At 40.0% G+C, this 22,270-nt stretch overlaps 1 protein-coding gene across 2 annotated transcripts in view; it reads left to right on the top strand.

Moving 5' to 3' along the window:
- Nucleotides 1-21,967, top strand: part of PTPN2 (protein tyrosine phosphatase non-receptor type 2) — a 34,154-nt gene extending 12,187 nt beyond the window's left edge. The window contains exons 5-10 of one of the 2 annotated variants that reach the window (XM_075416509.1): nt 1,106-1,243; nt 8,473-8,682; nt 10,126-10,284; nt 14,047-14,237; nt 16,496-16,699; nt 21,149-21,967. In XM_075416509.1, coding sequence (XP_075272624.1) covers nt 1,106-1,243; nt 8,473-8,682; nt 10,126-10,284; nt 14,047-14,237; nt 16,496-16,699; nt 21,149-21,170 — 924 coding nt within the window. In that variant the 3' untranslated portion in view covers nt 21,171-21,967. The remainder of the gene's footprint in view (nt 1-1,105; nt 1,244-8,472; nt 8,683-10,125; nt 10,285-14,046; nt 14,238-16,495; nt 16,700-21,148) is intronic. The other variant, XM_075416508.1, reaches the window with a different exon arrangement.
- Nucleotides 21,968-22,270: the final 303 nt, after the last annotated feature.

Raw genomic sequence — 22,270 nt, 5'->3', positions numbered from 1 at the left:
GCATAATTGTAATACAGTTGAACAACGTTTCATTGGTATGTTAAAAGACCAAACAGACTTTCTCACTGGTGTACAGTGTAACATATGTTTAGTATAACAGTACAGTGATGGAACTAAGACACGAAATTCAGTTTGGTGAAAACAGCATCTAATAAATATACATCCAGAAAGGTGCAAGTAACATCCTGAGAAATGAGGACATGCACATAGGAGTAAGATGGGAATAGGAGCAGTGTTAAGATGCTCTAGAACAAAATGAAAGGTGAGAAACGCAGTATCTTTAGATTGTTATATAGTGATCTTAACTGTTCAGAACAGTGAAGACAAGCTGCTGCCCACCAGCTGTCAAGCAGGTCTAGTTATTTTGGATTCTTTACAGCTGATGGTATACATGCAGAATACATAAATCTTCTCTTGTGATGTAGTTTTTCTGCTAATGTGCCTAAAACCACTGTAGATCTTAGTTAAAAATGCATGTCATTTGAGGTTTCTGTTTTTTCTTCAGAGTAGATTTATTAGTGAAAACGATGTGACTAGTCCAGTAAGAAGTCACTTACTTTCTTATGCAAAAATTTTCCTACAGAAAGTTTGAGTGCAGGGCTTGAGAAATGAAGGGTGAAGGACAGTTTTGCATTGCTTTGTTAGTTCTTTCTTTTGTTTCACTAGAATCTTCCAGTATTCAGCAAGCTTTGGGAAAACTGGATGTGTTACATCAGTTATGTAAATGTGCAGGTCTGCACGTCAGAAATGTTGGGGGGAAATGTTGAAATAGCTGAGTTTAAAGATCTCTGCTCACTGTAGAGAACTAGAGGGGGGCGAGGGAGAAGGGTTAAGGTACACATGAAAAGATGCTAGCCCTGTGATGAAAGAAAGCATAAACAGATAAAGCTAGAATTCGTAATAGCCAGTGAAACAGTTTTAATAACTTGGCTGTAAACATTATGGACTTCGAGAATTCCTCAAACTGGGAGCAGGCACTTGAGTCTACTATATTGAGTAATGGGGTCTCAGCATCTGTTCACACAAAGCCCAAGATACTAGGATACTTAACCAGATTTTTCTTTATTTTTCCCTTTTTTTCCTCTTTTTTTTCGTAATAAATTAGGTGAAGTGTGCACAATACTGGCCAACAAAAGAAGAGGAAGTTATGACATTCAGTGAAACGGGTTTCCGTGTGAGGCTAGTATCTGAAGACGTCAAATCCTATTACACAGTACATCTACTGCAATTAGAAAATATCAACGTAAGCTTTTCTCTGTTTGTATAGCTCATGGTCCTGGGCTTAAGTATTTGATGAAAACCATCCAGCATATTGTCAGTACAGGTTTGATTCAGCTTTTACACTGAAAATTTTAATGCACTGCGATAATGTTGAAGATGTATGTGTGGCATATAAGCAAGTTAGACCTGAATTATCTATACATTACAAGAGATAACAGCTTCAGCATTTCTATACTTATATTTTTCATTTGGCAGTACTTTAACATGCTGAATTGTATTGATGGTAGTGATGATTCTAAGAGGAGCTGTAAGAAATACCCTAAAAGGAGGAACCCAGGGGTTGAGATTTCTGATTAGTTTTTTAATGTTTTTTTCTGTATAATTCAGTCCAGCTATTGAAGTTTGGGGGGGGAGGGGTGATTACCACCTGTAGATAGGTAACTTTATCTCCTCTTGCTTACCTCCCCTTTTGCTCCACAGGACCAACCATCCTTTTCTCTTAAAAATTAAGCACTTTGACAATTTAATCAAGTTAAGCTCAAAAAAATTGTTCCTGGCCTGAGCTTGGGTTGGAATTTGCTGCTTCTGTTTCAGAGCTGAAGACAGGATTGAAGAGCTTGTCTGTTTGTTCCAGCTATGTCTTGTAAGATATTCTCTCTCCCTATAAGCCTTGCCTTATATTAAATGAAAGTGCTAGTATGGCAAGTTTTATTCAAGGTTGTCTTGTCAGTGGATTTGGGAAAGGAAAGCTTGAAGGTGTTCCTTTGCATGTTGTTTTATACAACTAAACATTGATATATCTGGTCAAAATTATTTTAATTTATAGCAGCTATTAATGGTACTTTGAGATAACGTTAGCTAATTCGAAAGCTCCCTCCTGAGATCAACATGATAAAACTTGGCATGTTGTTCCTTGGTCTATTCAATGCAAGAAGAGCTTTATGGAGTTCTGTCCTACTGACCTGAAGAATTTCTGTTAAGATGTTTGTTTATTGACAGCAAAAGCAAAGAAAAGGGGAATAGTGCTTGCAAGCTGGTGCCTGAGAAAGGAGAAAAAAGCCTCTTTTTTGGAAAGCTGAGGCAAGTTTTCCTAACTACCAAAAAGGCCTCTTTGTGGAAGTGTCTGGCTGACCTCGGCCCCTAATCTTAAACTTCTGTTTTCAAAGGATGCAGTTTTCATGATATATGTATGTTGCGACATAGTATTAGCTGGAAAATGCAGAAATCCCTTGAGGAACAGCACAACATATCCTGTAGTTGACTTTTGAGTTGGAACTATTGAGCACTTAAATTTCCAGGCTTGCTTTGGACTGGTAATGCAGGCCCAGTGGGGCTGTACAGAACTTCTTGTGTGTCATGTAACTCAGTTTCACAAATACTTAGCAAGCTTAGTGTATTGAATTTTTATTTTAATGCCCTAGGACTCCTCTAAGGCTTCATGAATGTTAACTCCAAAGAAAATTTTTTTTATGTAAAACAGCTACAAGAAGTAGAACGCGCTTGGTTACTCGGACAGAAAAAGTACAGTTTCATAATAGCAATGTGAATGTTAAGTGCAGCCTTCTGTAAGAATTTTATAATTATACCATAAAACTTGTGGGAATTGTGTATTCATAGTAACTTGAAATGTGAGCTTAACTATGTTTGTACAAGTTATTCTGGAGGGGACTTTGGTGGAGGTGGAGTGGTAAGACATTTAGCCGCTTGACGCCTGGAATACAAGATCACTCACGAATATACTCTGAGTTCCAAGAAGACTTAGGAAATTTTAGTATTTCCTTGCAAAACAGAAAAAACTAGAATTGTCTTTATAGTGCAGCCATTCTGAACTCAAGTAAATTTGCGTTAACTGCAACAAACCTCTCTGATATGTAAGCAAAATACATAGGTGTTGAGAGTAAAGTGCTTGTTTAATGTTCTTACCAATGAAACAACCTCTGAATGTTTGGTTGGTCTGTTTTGTTAAAGAGCAGTTGGAAGTACAGGTGGGGTGGAGGGGGCCATGTTTGTTTATTAGGGTTAGATCAAGGTGTTTGGCAGTTTGATTTGTTTATATCTGTTCTAGGCAAACATTTGGTTTTTTTCTGTTGTGGCTAGTGTAGTCCAGTAAAGCATTGGAGAGGAGGTGGTGTTTATTGGTATCTTTCCAAAAGTTTTGAAGATGTTTCTAGTGTGCTTTGTCTTGCTGGTGCTTATTGCGGAATGTCCTTATTTTTTTTCCTGCCTCAGTCTGCATTCTAGAGTATAGAACTTCGAAGCTCCCTTTGCGTTGTAGTTCATTGTGTATCCTCCACCATTTCGTTGGTGTCAGTTGTTAGCTCTTCTGAAAACTGACCGCTGCTTGCTGCTGTAATTGCTCAGGTCCAGAACTCTGCTTGAGGAAAGACTGACTGTGAAGGCTCCCACAAACCCTTGCCTCTAAGGGTAGAAGGAAATATACCCTGCTCACATTAAAAATTCATAGTCCTTTATGTGTGAAGCTATTGCATCTCTGATTTGAAGCAAAGTCTCCCAGTATACTGGAGAAGTGATAGGTTTTTGAGAGCCTTTTGTTAAATCTGTAAAATGACTTTATTGGATGAGGTTGCGAAGTTTTGTGACAATATTATGGGAAAATTGTTAGATTCTAACTTCTGGAAGACTCCATCTTGTGTTGAATATGTATTTTTGTATTACTCTTCATTGCTGCTTTTAGCTGTCCTTGACACAAGTATAAACATTGGTCTTCAGAAAAAGAAAACTGGCGTTTTCAGTAGTTTCTGGTGTGGCAGCCCAGATATCCTTTCCCAGGCTACTGTGTGACGCATAATGAACGCTTAGAAGCAAAACGCCTCTAGGTTGGTTCTGAGGAATTCAGGGAAGCTACGGGAGAGCAAATGGGCATCAGTACTTCAGGGAAGCCAGGGATTGACTGAGGAAATGGAGCTGTAGAAAGGAATTGAAATTGCTGGAGGAACCTTGATGAACGTATCCCAGACTTTATTCTTATTTCCTAGAAATAAGAATAAAGCAACCAAAGGAGAGGTTTGCAGAGAAACTACTTGCTGGAGAAGAAAAGACTGGAAGAAATGAACTAGATTTGATGTGACACTTGTGGTATGATACTTTAGAGTAAGGTTCGTTAATAAACCCCAAGTGCAATCTTGAGTCCTCTGCAAACAGCAAATATTTGAAAAAAACCCATTAGCAAAATGGATTCTCAATTTAGTACCAAGCCTCAGTGCGGCCATTGCTGTCAGATTCAGGTGACACAAGACTGCTTAGTGGCCCTCACAGTCTGATCTTGTGGATGAACCAGGAAGCGTTAGTGTGGTTCAAGAAAAGAAGATTTGCTTTGCTGCTCTTTTCCAGCGTCTGAAGTTTTAGATGTGCTGAGAAGATTGTTTGTGGAGGCAAGCAGTCTAATGGCAGGTGATGTTCTAGGGTCTTGTGGTATCTTTGTATACCCATGTGTATATGTACTTAATTCCTGTAGTGTTTTAAAGGGATTTCTGAAGTATGGCATACACTTGATTTTAAACGTGTAGGATATACTAATACCACTTTGAAAAACTGCAACAGGGATTGATTTTGGTCTTCATGACCACAGAAATAAGACTGAAGTGTTAGGAAAGGTATTGGTGTCTAACAGGAAGGGAGAACCCAGACTCGCTTGAATGCCAAGTGTTTTGCAGATTCAGTGGGCATAGACATTGCCTTGTTGACTTATACGAAATGCATTAATTATTAAAAAAAAAAAAATCCCCAAACAGAACGTTTGTGAGGATTATTTGGCCCTATTATCCTTATTGCCGTGTTCATGTGCATTTTGAAAACCATTTTGCCAAGCATTAGAGTGAACAAATGAAAACGTTGTGGTGAAAGTTGATTTAAGATTTTGAATTTCAGTGCTTAGAATGTTACCCTTACAGCATGCCTTCTCCTTTTTATATGATCAAATTAGTTGTTAATGCACTTAAGGCATGATTGTTACATACAGGACTACTCTGAGGTTTAGGTGTGTTTTATGCCTTGGTAGGTTTGACCATTTCAGTAGCCCTTAAACTATGAAATGAAGGCTTTTAGGAGTGTATGATTTTTGACAGACCAGTGTTTTTCTGTCTTCACCTGTTTTACTTGACACTGAAGGCGTCAAAGTCCTTTGAGCATTTTGGTAGTATTTTATTCATCTTCATACTCTCAGGTGACTGAACAACCTGAAATTACTCTGAGATTTCTGTGCCCTTTTGTTTTGAGTGATTGGGTAGTCACTGTAAAAAGGTTCTGATGAGGCTTGTTTTGATGAAAGTTAGTCTAATGGCGTTATATTACTTTTCTGCTCAAGTTCTAGTATGCATATCTGCTAACCTGGAGCATGGCTTGTGGTTTGATTGTACTTCAGTTATACTGTTAGTGGTGCCAGCAGTCAGTGGGGAACTGCAGCGTGGTGGCGACTTTCTGCGTTTTATCAGTTTTAGCTATGTTGGTAATTTACTGAAAGCTTATCCTGGTAGTTTGTGAAACTGTTGCTAGAATGATTTGACTAATTTTCTTGAGAAGTTTTGTTTAAAAGTTGTCCCGTGATTATTCAAGGATTTTGATTTTTTTTTTTTTTTTTTAGTAGCTAGTCTTAAGGAGTAAATCTTGGAATAATATGTTGTGGCTACCATAGAATAAGCTGGCTTTCAGTTATCATGCCGAAGTGTGTTCCCTGTGTATAATATATAAAATTTTATATTACTGGCTGAGTCTTGAAGTCCATCTTTTTTCTTTAGAAGAACATTTAGTTTCCTGATAACACTTTTAATAAAATTAGTTGTTCTTTAAAATTGAATTTCTGTCCATCAACAGTGGTGAATATTTAGCAAGTCAAACCTTTTCTCGTTATAGTCCTGCATCACTTCACTTAAATGATAGCTGTGGTGCATGGTTCAGTGGCAGGGGGAGTTCTTTAAGAACGGGTGTTATGGATATTCGCACAAAGACAGTGTTTCAGCTTGACTGCCAAGCACCACTTGAAAGAGCCATTCTATTTAAGAGAGAAAATGTGGGAGGTTTAAAATGCTCAAGTGGGATTTGGCTGTATGATTAGAAACTGCAAGTTCAAAGACGACCACCTGGTTCTGGTGCTCTGAAATGGGACTCCTGGAGAAAGATGAAGAGACTAGGTGTTTTTAAAATGAGCTGCAGTGATGGAAAATTGTAGGATGAATAAAGCCTTCATACAGTAAGGCGAAGGAGAAAAATTTAATTCTGTGTGTTAGAGCTGGATGAGATGTACTGTTTAATCTCTCCTTTAGAAATACCAATTTTCAGATTAGTGTGTATGAGCAGGGTAACACTTGGCCATGTGTTTGAAGCACTACTGAATTTTTTTGTTTGTTTTGGAGGAGGATGCTTAGTGCTTGTTACAGTATGGGGTTAAAAAACAAACAGAACCAAAACCCCAAAAAAACAAACAACCCACAGGTCACCTTTGGTTTATACAGATAAAGGTATTTTTGCCTTCTTGAGGTATAAAGGAGGCTTTCATCTGGAATGCTATTTAAGAATCTTGAGGAGGAGAATATCAGTTACCACTTCAAAGGATCATCCAGATTCACAAGAAACAACTTTAACCTTTGCTTTACCTAGTATGTGCATTTAGCTCACTGTCTAGTTTTTCACTTAATTTTGTTTGTAAATCGAGTTATTTTTCTTAGAGGGAATTGCCTAAGAGTGTTATCTTCTTAAATTCTATAATTTCCAGATTTCCTATTAAAAAATGTACCTCCTTCATGATTTTTAAACAAATGGGTCATTTCAGTTGATTAGTGAGTTAACTCACTAGTTGAAAAAACAGGTACAGAAGACCAGTAAGATTTCAGTTGAAAATGCAAGCTCTTTTTGTAATGCTTTGCTTCAGACAAATAAGAAAGGGAAATCCCAGCGTATTTATACAATTCAGGCCTTGATAGATTCCCCCCCCCCCCCCTTGAAATCTTACTGTGTACTCATTTTCCCAATACTGTGGATTAGACTCTGTTGTCCTTGTTGAGCTATTAGCCAAAAAAAGAAAGTATGCCTGGAAGGCAACTGTGCATTGGAGAGTGACTTGAGTCATGTTAATATCCTCTATTTTCTGTGAAAGTATTGGCAGTCTTGCAGTATCGGGCATTGACGGCAAAATACAAAATGGGAGAGTGTTTTTGTTACTGTGGTAACCACGAACTGGGTTATTTTTGTTTCACAAAGGAGTTTCATAAGTTGTCCCTCATAAGAAATTGAAACAGACTGAGCAGGAGATGAACAGAAGAATTTATTTTAATTTCATAGCTATATTTTACTGTTGCTGAAAAAGAAAAACAACTTTTCTGGAATACATAGATATTTTACATCTTCTTGTGTTCCACCTTTGTGGAGGTTTATGTAGGTTTCAATCTGTGTGGAAAATAAGATGAAATGTAGGGAGTATAAAAATAGCTGAACCTTTCTAAAATTCCTCAGCTAAATCAGTGATCAAGTTGTCTCAAAATCACCATAGCAAGAATAGAAAGGAGACAAGGGGTAGCTTTTAACAGCAGATCTGAAGTCAGTTCTGTAAAGATACCATCCAAATTTGTCATGACAACATTTCAGATATATATATATATATGTGCTTGCTGTCATTTCAATACGTGCAGTTGGTCATGTTAGGAGAGGAGCTGCATGGTTCTAAAACAACTGCATGGTTTTGGAATCCGTCTCTAATTAATCCATCCAGCAGAAGTCTTGCTAGACATCCTGCTATATGGGTCCTTCTAGGCCTTTTCCATAAAGCTCCTGGCCCCACTCAGTAGCGTGATTAAGGAGATACTCGTACCTCTGGATAGTAAAACTTGTTCTGAGCAAGAGTGGAGAGTGCTTACAATGCTGGCGGGCATTTTTTTCAGTCCTGTTAATGCCAGCAGTCTAATAACTGCTGTTAAGCATTAAGCTGCAGTAATGGTAGAAAAGGAAGCATATTTGGGGCAAGTAGTAAAGCAAACCAAATACGATATTGGAAGTTTGAGAAGAAGAAAAAAAATGTGTGTGGTAATAACTGCAAAAGGGAAAACTACCTGCTCGGATGACAAACTGCTTCAGGCTGCACTGTTGGTTGTCATCCAGCTTGAAGCAAGTTATCAGATTTTTTTGTCTAGATGGGAGGTTTAAAATCTAAAATAGATATTGATTTAGACTGGGGAAATGTTTGCTAACTAAACAATAGTAGAATGCTTTCTAGTTGTGTTGTTTATTTGTTTCCACTTGTAGAGTGGTGAGTCCAGGATGATCTTTCATTTTCATTATACTACCTGGCCGGACTTTGGAGTCCCTGAGTCCCCAGCTTCATTCCTGAACTTCCTCTTCAAAGTCAGGGAGTCTGGTTCGCTAAGTCCTGAACATGGACCTGCCGTAGTTCACTGCAGCGCGGGGATAGGACGTTCCGGCACGTTTTCATTAGTAGACACTTGTCTTGTTCTGGTAAGTGTTGGCTCATTTTCTGTAGCACTCCTTTCGTTCTCCTGACACCCTGCCTGTCTTCCCAGTACGAGCTTTCTGGTCAGAAGGCTTCAAAAGCGTTTAAGTTATTAATGACATGCCAGTGAAAACTGTAATTAAGATACCATACTTCTTTTTTCCTTCACATATTTTGACAGTTTAAAAACACAACTCTTGAAATACATTTACAAATCCATCTTGAAGTACTTTGCACATTTTCAAAGCTTCCTGGAAAGTAAATAGTAAGCATTCTTTCCCTTTTATACAAGATGTGCTTAGAAAAGATTGAGGGTTGTGGTTTTTGGCTTTTTCTTTTTCTAATTCGAGCTGCAAGTTAGGCTGTGAATATGTATTGAGACAACTGACTATAAGCCTTTTTCTCTGAACATGGAATATGTGGCAGGCCTGACAGGCCCCTTTTCTTAAGGTTGCAGAGAATTGGTATCTGGAGTAGGATGAGAACTTGGGCATGCCCCTGGATAGCCTGCAGTGTGTGATGGCAGGCAGTGCAGCGTTTCCTGAGCTGTGCAGCTCTCTGGGACGTGGGGCCTGGGAGCCGGTTGCAGTACGGCATGGATGAATAGGATTTTTGCTTACTCGGTGAACTGCATTGTCTATAATTGCTCATGACTTGAGTGAACTTTAAATGTTAAATAATATTTTAAATCTCTTTGCATTTTGTTGGATTTCAAAGTCCAGACACAGACTTTTTGTCTTTGGCTATGCTTGGTAATAGTGGGAAATACAGCATGGGGTTGGGTGAAATAGGATTTCATTTAAATTAGAAGACCCTTACCTTCTGGTTTGGTTAGGTCCTCTCAGGTTATTTTTTCTTCAGTTTTTCTTTTGTTCTGCATTTTGAAAAATGTAAGTGTATATTCTGATGCAAGTGTACTTTAATACTATGCAAATTAAAGTGAACATTGCAAGAAGTGTAGATACGTGGTTGAAAACACTCTGTGAATGTAGTGCGGGGTTAAGCGTGTGCATTGCTCAGATCAGGGGTTCTGCTTCTGCCACATGCAGTCATTCCAAATTGCTGTTCCATTCAGCAGCAGTAGAAAATACTGCTTTACGGTTCTGATTCTTATAGTCTTATTCCAAAATACAAATACATGCCCAAATAAAATCAAGCATACCTAAATTTCCTGAAGATGTTTTAAGACTTGATATCAGGGTACTGATTTACTTGGTTAATACATGATCATTGATTTGTCCATAAGCTTTCATTAGATGGTTAACTTTTTTCCTGTAAAAACCATTTAGAAATCATTTGAGGTGCTAATTTTACATCTAACTAGCAGAAACGTAACGTGAAGAAATTAATTTTTAGATTGAACTTTATGCCTCGTTTTTACTTGTCATTATTTTTTATATGTTGTCTCTAGCGTAGAAATGACGCTTTTGATGTGACTTTCTTTACAGATGGAGAAGAAAGACCCATTTTCTGTAGATATTAAGAAGGTATTACTGGATATGAGAAAATATCGAATGGGACTTATTCAGACTCCTGATCAGCTAAGATTTTCGTATATGGCTGTAATAGAAGGAGCAAAATTTATAATGGGGGATTCAACTATACAGGTAAATGTTTAGCTCTGTGTGTTTAAACATGAACAGTAGACTGATAACAGTAGTTTAGAATGAGCTCCAAACTATTTTCAAATGTGTAACTTTGTGGGATTTAAATAATTTGCTTTTTTCAGTAGATGCCTGGAAGGTATTAGAGGGTATCTGATCCGCGCCTTCTGTCAGCTAAACTTCTAATCCTATGTATTTGTCCCATCTTGCATAAAACATACAAGTAACTTGCCTGTACTAATGCTTAAAAAAAAAAAAAGGCTAAATCGATATCTTCCATCCTGAAAAGCAAAAGTGATGCCCAGTATCACTTTGAAAGATAGTAAGGATCTTTTTAGGATTTCTTGATCTTTGCTATATATTTTCCTAACAATAAAGTTGTCTGATGCTACGGATCAGGTTTATTAGTAAAGTTGCCCTTTTTTTTTTTTTTTTTTTAATATATCCTTTAAAATTTGTGTTACAGTTAGTATCTAACCATATATAATGAGCTTTGGGGTAAACAGATCACCAAATCTCACTGTTTTATCCACGCGGCTTGCAGATGTAACAGTAGCCACAGCTATTTTAAATGCTAGGAGGAAGGACTGGGAGGAGAGGCTGTGAAACAGACTGAATTCTGCTTTCACATGCTAGGGCTTTCTTATTTTGTTGATCTCTTAAAATCATGAATGAAGCAGATAAACTAAAACACGTTTCCTCTTTTCTGTGGTTCTGGTAGTTGTCAGATTCTTCTCTTTTGACAAATGTTTCTTGATGTGCTATATAAATAAACAAATAATTTTACACAACTACTAATCAACACCTAGGTAGCACACTGGCAGTCTGAGACCTGCGCCATATGCCTAGAAGACCACGTGGCTCATCCTACCACTAACAATTTAACTTCTTTATTTTCTGGAAGCTGTTTCTGGTGGTATGAGGGTGGTGTTCTCTCTAATAGTTTTTCTGGTTTGTTTTTAAAAAAGCCATGCTCCAAACAGTGGGCAGCTCTGGTTCCCACACTTACCCATCTAGATCACAGGATTTCTTGTTTCTGGATACAAGGGAGCATTGTCAGCTCAGAACGCTGCTGGTCAGGTTGAAGTCTGTTATTTCTTCATACTAAGAGAACGCCTAGGAAGGCACACTTCTCATTTGTTCTTTTTTCTTTGTGTTGTTATGATTGTATTCAGATGATCTTTCCTAAACCAGCGTTTCCTGCAGTGCAGGCAGTTGTCCTGGCACTTTTCTCTTTAGGCCTCAGGGTCGTGTGCAGAAAATCAATTGGCCGTAGTTACTAGGAGTATTTCTCCTTTCAAGGTCAGCTAGATCATTCCTCCCCACCCCCCGCCCCTCCCCATGTGGAACAGCTGACTGTCCAAAGTGTGGATGTTTACTTCTCTCTGATAGTGAAGGGGAGGGCATGAAGTCATTAAACGCTTCCCTAATGTAACGTTACCAAGTGTTCATCTCTGACATCTCCATGGATTTCAGAAGGCAGCAAACTCTGCTGACAGGCACGGTGTATACTTCAACCTTCACTTGCTTACAGCTAGTGGCTGCAGCTGCAACACTGGAGGAGTCTCTGCACCTTGTTGAGCACCAGTGGGACATCCACTGGTGGCTGGGAGGAAGGTTCAGACCCTTGCCCGGGCTGCCCTGAAGCCCTGCCGAGGCGCGTGGCTGGTGCGCTGCTGCGTGGTGCTGTAGCTGAAACAATTACGTGCTGCCTAATTATACTGTAGCACTGCACCATGTAAAATGGGTGAGGTGAAACAAGGCTGAAGGTTTTGTTTCTATGAAATTCCTTTGTAGTAAAGGTAAGTTAGTACTGTTTGAACAACATAGTAGAATAATTTATCACTCTTTTGGAAAAATCTGTTGAAATGAGTGGTCTCTAGAAACAAAGAAGGTTGAATTCCTTAGATCCATAGATGAGTTTTGCAGACAGAGAACAAGAATATTACAATATTGTACTGAAACTTGTGAATCCAAAACCTGTATCTGACATTCACCTGATTCTGTCAGCTGAACATCTTAATGTGCCTTTCCGTTGTGTCCATTCATTCCACGAGGCAATACAGGCCCCAAGTCTTAGCTCCCCTACACAGGTGTTCTGGTTGTTATTTTAAGGACAACTGTATTTCTCAAATAACTTCATCACTTCTTTGTTGTTTCCAGACATAATTTCACAAGACACAGTGTAGTACTTCAGTTCCTGAGATATGTTTTTGTTGTTCTTTGTAGTAAAGTTGCAGGTACTATCATAAAATGGCAAAGGTAATTTAGCAACGTAATCCTTCTTGTCGGTCTGCTCTAAGTTGTACGTTATTTTTCCAGTCCTGCCATTCACATAGTCTTGTCATAGATATTTCAACTTAAAATTACCAGCCATTTGAGCTATTGTTATTACATGTTTAAAATAGAATTCTTTGTGGTATATTCCTTCTGTCTGACAAGAGTAGTAAGATTGTCTCTGATTTCAGTTCTTCCTGTGTGGCTTATTACTCCAGATGGAACCAGTATTTATCTTAGCCAGCAAGTCTCCTAAGGACACAGCCACGTCCTCCAAAAGGCCTTTTTCTGAGACAGTAAGATGGAGCTGCTAAGTGGATTTCCATTTGTTAGTGGCTGTTTCTTTTTGTTGGTTTGTTTAAGACAGAACAAAGAAAACCTCTGAGAGTGAAGTCTCTTGTACATGAAGACTCCCTGTGTGAATCTCGGATCCATGCTGGAAGCTCCTCTGCAGTGGAGGAGTCGGTTTATGGTTAAAGCTTATTCGGCCAGCAGTTACTTTATAAGTAGCTGGGTTTTGACATCAGTCTCTGAGTTTGGTATTTAATTTAGATCAGCAGTTGTAATTCATTTGAGAGAGAAGAATCTTAACATTTGTTTTGTGAAGAGCCAGTTTTCAGTTAGTCTTTCTTATCATAGACATTTAGAAGTAACTGATTTTTTTTTTTCTTTTTTCCCCTCAAGGTATTTATATCTTTGCAGGCTGGCTGAATTGTGTGAGAAAAGAGCTGATTGTTTTTTAGGGGCGGTTCTTTTCGTTCCTGTTACTTTTCTAGGTTTTTTTCTGCATGAAATTTTGTTGCAAGAAAGCCTTCAGACTATTCAACGTTAGGACAGTTACCCATTAGGACAGAGATCTAGCAAACCAGTTTTGGTTCCAATCTTTTTTCTTCCATGTTGTTTCAGATTTCTTCTCAAAACAAGGCGAATATCTGTTTTATGATGCAGTAGCTCTCTGGCTAACGGACCAATAGGTGAAACAGTAGGCCAAGACTTCAGCATAAATAACCCTAGTTGTTTTTTTGTTTGTTTTTTTTTTTTTTTTTTCACTGGTGCTGCAGATTTCTCCGGTTCTCTCTTTTTAGGCAGTGCTTGCACACAAGGTCCTGCTGTGTTTTGGAGCTGTGATAGGTGGCAACACAGCATAGGCATGTGGGGAGGGAGATGCAAGGTGCTGAACAGTGCAGGACTACACAAGACAGACCAATTGCTTCTGCATTGTGGACTGTTGTGGACAGCATAAACCTCAAAGTTAGTGGCCTTATAGCCTCAATAGCATTATCCTGGAGAAATACGAAAAGGGGTCATTGCTGGAGAAGATGCATCTTCACCTGACCTTATTTCTTCATCTAGCAATTTTTTTTTTTTTTTCTTGATCTAGTAATTCCTTTAATCTTACTTCTGTGACTGCTCCCTTGGAAGACACCTTGGGCAAAGAGGGCCTTCAGTGTTCAGGGAGTGTTTGAAATAAGTTCTCCTTGTTTGCAGAAACGGTGGAAGGAGCTCTCTAAGGAGGACCAAGCACCAAGTTCTGAGCAGTCTCCTCCACACCCAACCAAAATAACCACAGAGAAGTACAACGGGAACAGCATAGGCCTGGAGAACAAAGATCAAATGGATAAAATAAATACTGACCTGTCCACTAAAGTTCAGGATATCACAGATGGAAACATTGAAAGGTGGGCAAAATGAGGAAGCCGTGTAGAAGGCAGATGTGCTCTCTTTAAAAGGCTGGATTATTGTGTGCTTTTCTTATAAGATCTTTCTTCAGTAGAAGCAAAGGACAGGTGGTATTTGACTTGTCTGGTATAATTATTTTTTTTAAATACAACTTAAATTAGTCCTTGTGATTAAGTTTAATTGTTTAAAGGTCAAGAGCAGAAAAACAAGTGTCTCTCACTGAAGCAGCTAAACCTCATGCTTGAAAGCCTTTTCCTACAGACTGAACTGTATTGTAGAGTGTGGCTTAAGTCCTAAAAGTGTCCAGTATAATCTGATACTGATTTTTAAATACAATGCTGACTTCTGTTTGGAAAAATACGAAACCTCAGAAACACAAAGTGTTTATCACCTACCATTTTATGTATGGTGATTAAAATTCTATCACTGAAGTCATATGTTACCCTCTGTTCATGTTAAATCTGCCTCTGTGAATAGATTTCTGTGGTTTAGCTGTGGCATGTGAATTTGTCTTTCTCTGCCTGACGAGTACTGTTGCCTCAGCTGTGGGCTGCTGTATCCACTCGAATCATAGAATTGTCAAGGTTGGAAGAGACCTCTAAGATCATCAAGTCCAACCGTCAACCCAACACCACTGTGTCTACTGAACCGTATCCTGAAGTGCCACATCTACACATTTTTTGAACACTCCAGGGATGGGGACTCCACCACTTCCCTGGGCAGCCTGTTCCAATGTCTGACCACTCTTTCAGTAAAGACATTTTTCCGAATCTAAATCTAAACCTCCTCTGATGCAACTTGAGGCCATTGCCTCTCATCCTATTGCTAGTTACCTGGGAGAAGAGACCAACACCTGCCTCATTACAGCCTCCTTTCAGGTAGTTGTAGAGAGCAAGAAGGTCTCCCCTTAGTCTCCTCTTCTCCAGACTAAACAGCCCCAGCTCCCTCAGCCCCTCCTTGTAAGACTTGTTCTCTAGACCCCTCACCATCCTCGTTGCCCTTCTCTGGACACGCTCCAGCACCTCAATGTCCTTCTTGTAGTGAGGGGCTCAAAACTGAACACAGCACTCGAGGTGTGGCCTCACCAGTGTCGAGTACAGGGGCACGATCCCCTCCCTGCTCCTGCTGGCCACACTATTCCTGACACAAGCCAGGATGCCGCTGGCCTTCTTGGCCACCTGGGCACACTGCTGGCTCATGTTCAGCTGACTGTTGACCAACACCCCAAGGCCCTTTTTTGCCCAGAGGCACCATGCAGCTGGGCCCACCCACCTGAGGGCAGCAGGTGGATCCCTAGCCAGAGCCCCGCATGCTGGCCGGGGTCCTGCCGAGCTGTGCAGCGCTCCGGAGGCGGCAGGGTCTGTCCCAGAGGGCTGAGCTCTGAGATGAGGTGCAGCAGCAGCTCAGTGGGGATAGGCTGGAATTCTGAAACAGCAGGTGGCTTACAGAGTGCCCTTGTGTGTTTATCTTGCCATGTCTTCATGCGTGTCTGAAAGAATGACAGTGATTCTGTCAGCGTTTGAAAGAGCCCCTCACAAGTGGCAGGACACACACAGCACACAGGTGCGAGTGCAGTGTTTGTGTGCTAGGACTTGGACAGTTAAAGTGGTTTTTTTTGTGTCAAGTTACACTTTTCATAGAGACTGTGAGGATGCTTTTGGAGGCAAGAATTACCAGGTGGCCCTGACAGCGTAACAACACACAGCTGATTTTTAGCCTGTGTCCTTCATCAACATTTGGTTTACAGACTAAGATGAGCACCCTTAAATCTGCATGCAGGCATGAGCAGGTTATGATCAATGTGTTGGTGAGGCTAGAGTGAGCTCTGCAGTGGAGGCACACGCTTAAATACTGTGAGTGTTTGCACGTAGGACCTGGCATTGCGTGTAAGAGCAGCCTCCATGCAAAAATCTCAGCCACCAAGTGGGGCACCGACAGGCGTGAAAGGCTAAGCTCAGATAACTAAGCTAATACTGTTCCCCGTTGAACCCAAAGGTCAGGTGCCGCTTACATCTTCACGTATGTCATTCACTAACTTCACAGGGCTTCACTGACCTGAAACTGTCTTCATCAAGATCGTTAAAATGGAATAAAGATTGCTTGGTTTAGATTTTATATAATACTGCCATATGCTACCAGTGGGTTGGTTAACTGTTGGGATTGTGTTGGCAAGAGGTTTGTTTTAAAATTTTCATAGCCTTTTTTCTTGTTCTACAATGTAAGGTTTACCTTTTTTTTTTTTTCTTTCTACCTTAAGTACTGTCCGAAAACGACTGCGAGAGGATAGGAAAGCTAACACAGCACAGAAGCTGCAGCAGATGAAGCAGAAGCTAAATGAGACTGAAAGAAAAAGAAAAAGGTGGTTATATTGGAAACCTATTCTCACTAAGATTGGGTTTGGTGCACTGATTTTAGCTGGCGCTTATTCTTGCTGGAAAATGTATTTTCAAGAACATTCCTTGTAAGTAAACAGTAAGCCTGTCTGCTCCCAGCAGCGAATTCTGCTGCAGGTTAATGACTAGGGATGCGACTTTCAGCAGGAAGCTCCTTACACCTGGAATGGGTACAGACCCTTACAGTAGAGAATACAATAGAGAAATGATGCAAACTTGATCCCATGTCAGCATCTCAGGACTTTCCACTGCAGGTACTTACAAAAATGAACTGCTGCCCCCTACAAAGTTGATGGCTGTTGTTTATGTGACCAGTTACAAACTTGCTGCAACTGTTTTAAAACAGTGTTCTACTGGATATTAAGCAAACCCTGGACCACAGAGGTTTAGCTACGGAAGGCTGTCTGGATTTAAATATACATGCCTGACATAAGCAATAAACAGTGTTGTATCATTTACATTATTAATGCAAAGAAGTTATCCTCAAATGTGTGTAATGTGATGTACTAGTGACATGAACATAAACGTTTTATATTCTTATGACGTAGGATAAATATATTTTATAATTGCATATTTAATCTTTTTGTAGTTCACTGTACTTTTAAAAGCTCAGTTTGTACAAATTTCTGACCAAAAAGAATTTGATTTTGAAACTAAATGTAATTATAATTTGTGCATGAAAATAATAGTGCAACCGTTCCCCGTATTTTGACTCTCAGATTTATGACATGAGCAGGTAGGGCTCTGATGAAGCACTTACCAATTTTTACTCTGTTAATTTGCATTCCTTATTTATTTTTTGTAGTTTTACTTATTTAACTAAGGCTTGGAAATTTGGTGGGGTTTTTTTTTTTTGAGGCTTTTGAGAACTTGGCCCCCACTGAAAAGCATTCTGTTGATTGATGTATTCAGACTTCAGCTACTGTTTGAAGGCCAACATTGTTAAAGTTCTGACATTCCATTAAATGTGAAACATAATGTTTTTGTGTCTATAGATTTTAATTGCTAGAAAGAATGAAATTCAGTCATCAGTAAGAAGTGTAGAAAGCACATCAAAGGAAACTTTGGAAGTTGGACTTCCAAGGATGGTTGTAATAGCAAACAAATGTTGGTCGTATTCTCCCATCTCCAGTCTGTGCAGCTGTACGAGCCACTTCCATGGCGTCACAAAGTCTAGAATTGCTTTTCAGGTTCCCCCGCGCTATATTGAAGACATGTGACTTCAAACACTGAATGACTTAAATTTTGGGAATACCTGTGCTACAGTCACTTAAAAATTATTGAGCTTTCCCCTTCCATTAGTTGGACAGTAACACTTTCTAAATAGTATTTCAACATGAATCACTGTCTGCCCTGTAAATTCTGTTTGAATACAGTGATCGTATGTGGCTGGATGTAGCTTGCTGTTGTCCAGGTTGAGACCGAATAATTTTTAGTGTTGGACTGCACTTGGAAACCTGGATTTTATTTGTTCAAGCATTGCCTTGTTGGGTGACTTCAGGGAAGTCGTGTTTTCTCCCTCCGTTTTGCTATCTTGGTTGTTTTCTGTTGGGTATGGAGGTTTGGGAGGGGTTTATTTTTCCTTCCCCCCCCCCCCTTGTCCTTTTTGTAAAGCACTGTTGGATATGCTGCTGAAAAATATTACAAGAGCTAGGTAATTACTTTGCTCCTTATACAAGGGAATTAACTTGAAAGGTTTCCAGTATGTTCAGGCGTAGTAGTAACATACCAGGCATGGGGCCCAAATAGCTTTGCGTAGTAAATGTCAGATGAAGCTGAGAATACTCTTTGAAATTCTCATTTCACAATAGCTAATGCTATTTTGGACTATGCTGTTCATATAGTAAACAAATGCTTAAGGGTGCAGATAAGGAAAACAAGTGTAGTGTCTTAGAACATACAGTTCTGAATTTGGGAAATTGTGTGTCAGTAAAACAAGGTAATTTGTCCTGTGGCCTTACTGACCAACTATGCAGCTCTAATAGCAGAATGACTTACTGAGCGCTGTGACACAGTATAGGCAGGCAGCTTACATATTTTAAGACATTTCATAATTGTTACAACCACAGTACGTCTTTTAGCCAAGAAAAGGCTTGGCAATTTTTTTCTTTTTTCTTTAAATTGGGAAGACAAGTTTTTCGATATCGGCTATAACTGGTAGTAGGTGTAAATGTGTGTGCCTTACAAAAGATATTTTGGTTATGGAGAAACACATGGAATGTAATTAAATGCTTTTATAACAGAAATTCCAGATTTTAGTCTAAATACTTAATAGCAGCTAAGCAAAATGTGCAGACAAGACCTTCACTGAAATCACACTGTCATTTCTGTTTGCGTGAGGTGGATTTCTGGGGCCACCAGTACCCTGCAGATGCTGAGCGCTAACAGTGTCTTGTCAAGTTGTCACTTGAAATTTTTTCCGGATTCCATCATCTTCTAAATCCTGGCTTTTTTGTTCTCTCGACCCTGAGCAGGCATTCCTCTTCTGGGTGGGGCAGGGCGGGAGGTAACCCTCCGGTACCTTCTTAATGCAATAAAGCAGGGCTTGCACATTCAACAGTTGATCTGTAAAAATTTGGTTTGGTTACATGACTGTAAGTATCTCCAGAGTCTCAACTGTTGATAATTTAAGGAGCACAAACTGATAGACGTCTTGGACTAAACTGTTTTGTACAGTGAATTGTCCATGACAGTATGAGCCTAGGAAGGGAGATTAAACATTAGATCTCCTAGGAGATATCTAGGAGATAATTTGGGTAAAACACTTCTTTTGGGTCTGTAATTGGTAAAAAACAAAATCTGGGGGAGGCTTGTTTTCTTTACTGCAGACTGAGCCCTTGTGATACTTTGTTACTCTGTCGGATTTAAACTTGCAGCAGTTTTGTACAGCTTGGATGTTAAATGGGAACAAATGTGGACCAAAATGAAGAACTGTTGATCCCAGTGACCTCTGTGGTAGGAAATGCTTAAAGAAAGAGTAAAAATGAAGGACATGCCTTCTGACCCCTCGCCCCAGTTTCTGGCAAGCCACTGGCTGGTCCTGTGCTGCTTCTAAAATGCTGCTGCACTCTATTCAGAGCGTTAGTGCGTTGGGTTTTTCCCCTCTGTTCTGGAGATACATCAGTTGAAATATTTGACAAATGGTGGACTTCTTTGAATTGGAGTAAACAATGTTTGGTGCTCAGATGAACACTGGTGTACAAATCATGCATGTTTTTATGAAAAAAAAAGTAACAAACGACCTCCATTGCAAGGGGTTTGCAGATTCGGAGTTGGTCCTTTAGGTTTTCTGTTTATGTTCTTGGTGTGGGGACGGTCCGCTTAGAGTGACAGTACAGCTGTGCTTCTCTTGAAATGTATTAAGTAAAATAATTGAACACAGCATGGAACAGCAATTTGAAAAAAAAACCCTACAGACTTATTTTATGGAAGTAAGGTGTTGCAAGTGAAACTTAGCTCATCCTGTTAAACCTTCAGTAAAATGGTTCACTGGCATCAGTCGATGTCCCACTGGCCAGGGAAGAGGTGTAAATGCGTGTGTGATTGGGTTGTGCGGGCGACTCAGAAGCCTGGCTAGCTTTAAGTTTAATGAAGGTTAACCAAATTGTTTAGTTTGCTGTTTGGCATTATCGTTAAACCTGAGAGACTTGAGGACTGCACAAGAAACCAAATTACTGATGACAAAAGAGTCTTCTGCGTGGCCAAGTGGCTTAAGTCAGAGGACGACATTTGCAAAGCTGACATAACACACAGTAGTCTTCCTGGGCTTTTTTGTTTCCCCCCAGAGTTTTAGGTCAGTCTTTCACTTTTATGTATAAAAAATAAATATGTTCAAAATTGCATCTCTGTCTGAGTCTTTATTTAAATTGGAAGGATAAATACTTGCAGGAATTTTTTCAGTGTGTCTTAACTGATTGAAGACAGCTGCTTTATGAATCGGCATAGTCCTTGCAGAACGTAGAAGCGTTTTACTTGTAGTGGCTTGGATATTTGGTGCTGTAAACACCAAGGTCTTTCTCTGTGTTCCTCGGAGCAGAGCCTTCCCTGCCTTAAGAACAAAATGTCCAGTGTGGAGATGTCTTCCTCACTACGAGAAACCTTGGCCTAGGAACGCTCATGTCCGTGCCGCTGTGCCAGGACGGCGTACAGAGCCGTGAGCGGGGATGTTAGTGTTTCGAGGTGCAGCCTTCTGTAGTCCCACTAAAGCCCGATAAGACTTGTGCCGTGCTTGTTGGTTACGTGCATGAGTAAGAGGTTTGCCGGACTGAGACCTGTACTTGCAGCTCCCCAGCAAGTGCCTGCCTCGTACGGAAATACCGCCTGAAACGGCAACGGCTTGCCAGGAGTGCTTGCTGCAGGCAAACAGTAGTCGGTAGTTGTTACAGGAGTGCGTGAGCAGCTGTTTGGTGTTCATAGCGAGTTGCAAAGCCGCTGTCTGTTCTGATTTCTCTTTTTTTTTTTTTTTTCTCTCCGTACTGTACTGAATCGGTGACTCTCTTCTGCATTGTATGTCGCAGGCCGAGACTGACCGACACCTAAGCCTTCAAGACTTGTGAATATTCTGCAGCTATAAACTGCAAATTATTGACATGCAAAGCGAGACATGAACCCCTCTTCGGGAGCAAAAAGTGAGGTCTGTTAAGTACCAAGAAGACCTCAGTTATCTGTTTACAGCGTAAACTGCATCGAGGGGAGGAAGACCACCAGCAGCGTGCTACTTGGCAAAACAAAATAATTTGCCGTTGTGTTTTTATAATGCCTGTATTAATGTAGAAAGATGTAAAAGAAATTAGGAAATATTTTGTTTTGTACTGCCATTCTTATTGTATTTTTATACTTCTTGGCAGCATTAAATATTTTTTTAAATGGACAATATGCTGTTGTGTGCGCATTATGTTAGGGAGAAACTGTTAAGAGCCTGTTTTGCAGAAAAGGAAATGTTTCTCCTTCAGGTTTCCCAGTATCCCGTCTTAACTGGAAAATGGCAAAATGATTAGAATGTGCTTTATGCAAATATTTTCGTTAATGCTAAGTATTGTAGTTTGAGCTAGGAGGAACTCTCGCACATTTCTTTTGTAATACACCACTAAGAGTGTTGTTAATCTGACCAGCTGGTTTGGTAATCCTTCTGATGTTTGCTATCAACTATGCACAAGATGTTCCGAGTCACTTTGTGGAGGGAAAGTGTTTTGTTGTTGATGCTTTAAAGGGAGGAAAAATGGGAAATCTAACGTCTTGCTACCCATGGTCGCATGTAAGTAATGGGTGCGGAGGGCCAGGTGCAAAATGCACAAAGTGAACGGTGTCCTTAATTAAATGGATTTTGGATTGTGCCATCGCAGTGTCTTTGTATGAATAATGTTTTACTTCGCATCTCCTGTCAGCATTCTCCTGGCCGATCTGAACCTCTGGATCGGAAAGGGGGGAGCTGGAATGCTGCTTGGCCGAGTTCTTCTATGGGACTGGGCAGGGTCTCCAGCCCCGCACCTGCACCTTCTGTAACAGCCGGTCTAAATTCTGCACCCGCTGATGTTCTCTGATGGTTTCAGAGAAACCTTCATTCACCCACAAGCTATATTCAGTATGACTGTCTAAACTAGTACATGGTGGGGCTTTATATGTGATTTGTACTTTGAGTA

This window comes from Opisthocomus hoazin, chromosome 3 (assembly GCF_030867145.1).
Source record: "Opisthocomus hoazin isolate bOpiHoa1 chromosome 3, bOpiHoa1.hap1, whole genome shotgun sequence".
NCBI classification, from domain to species: domain Eukaryota; kingdom Metazoa; phylum Chordata; class Aves; order Opisthocomiformes; family Opisthocomidae; genus Opisthocomus; species Opisthocomus hoazin.
This window is presented reverse-complemented; position numbering and strand designations above follow the sequence as displayed.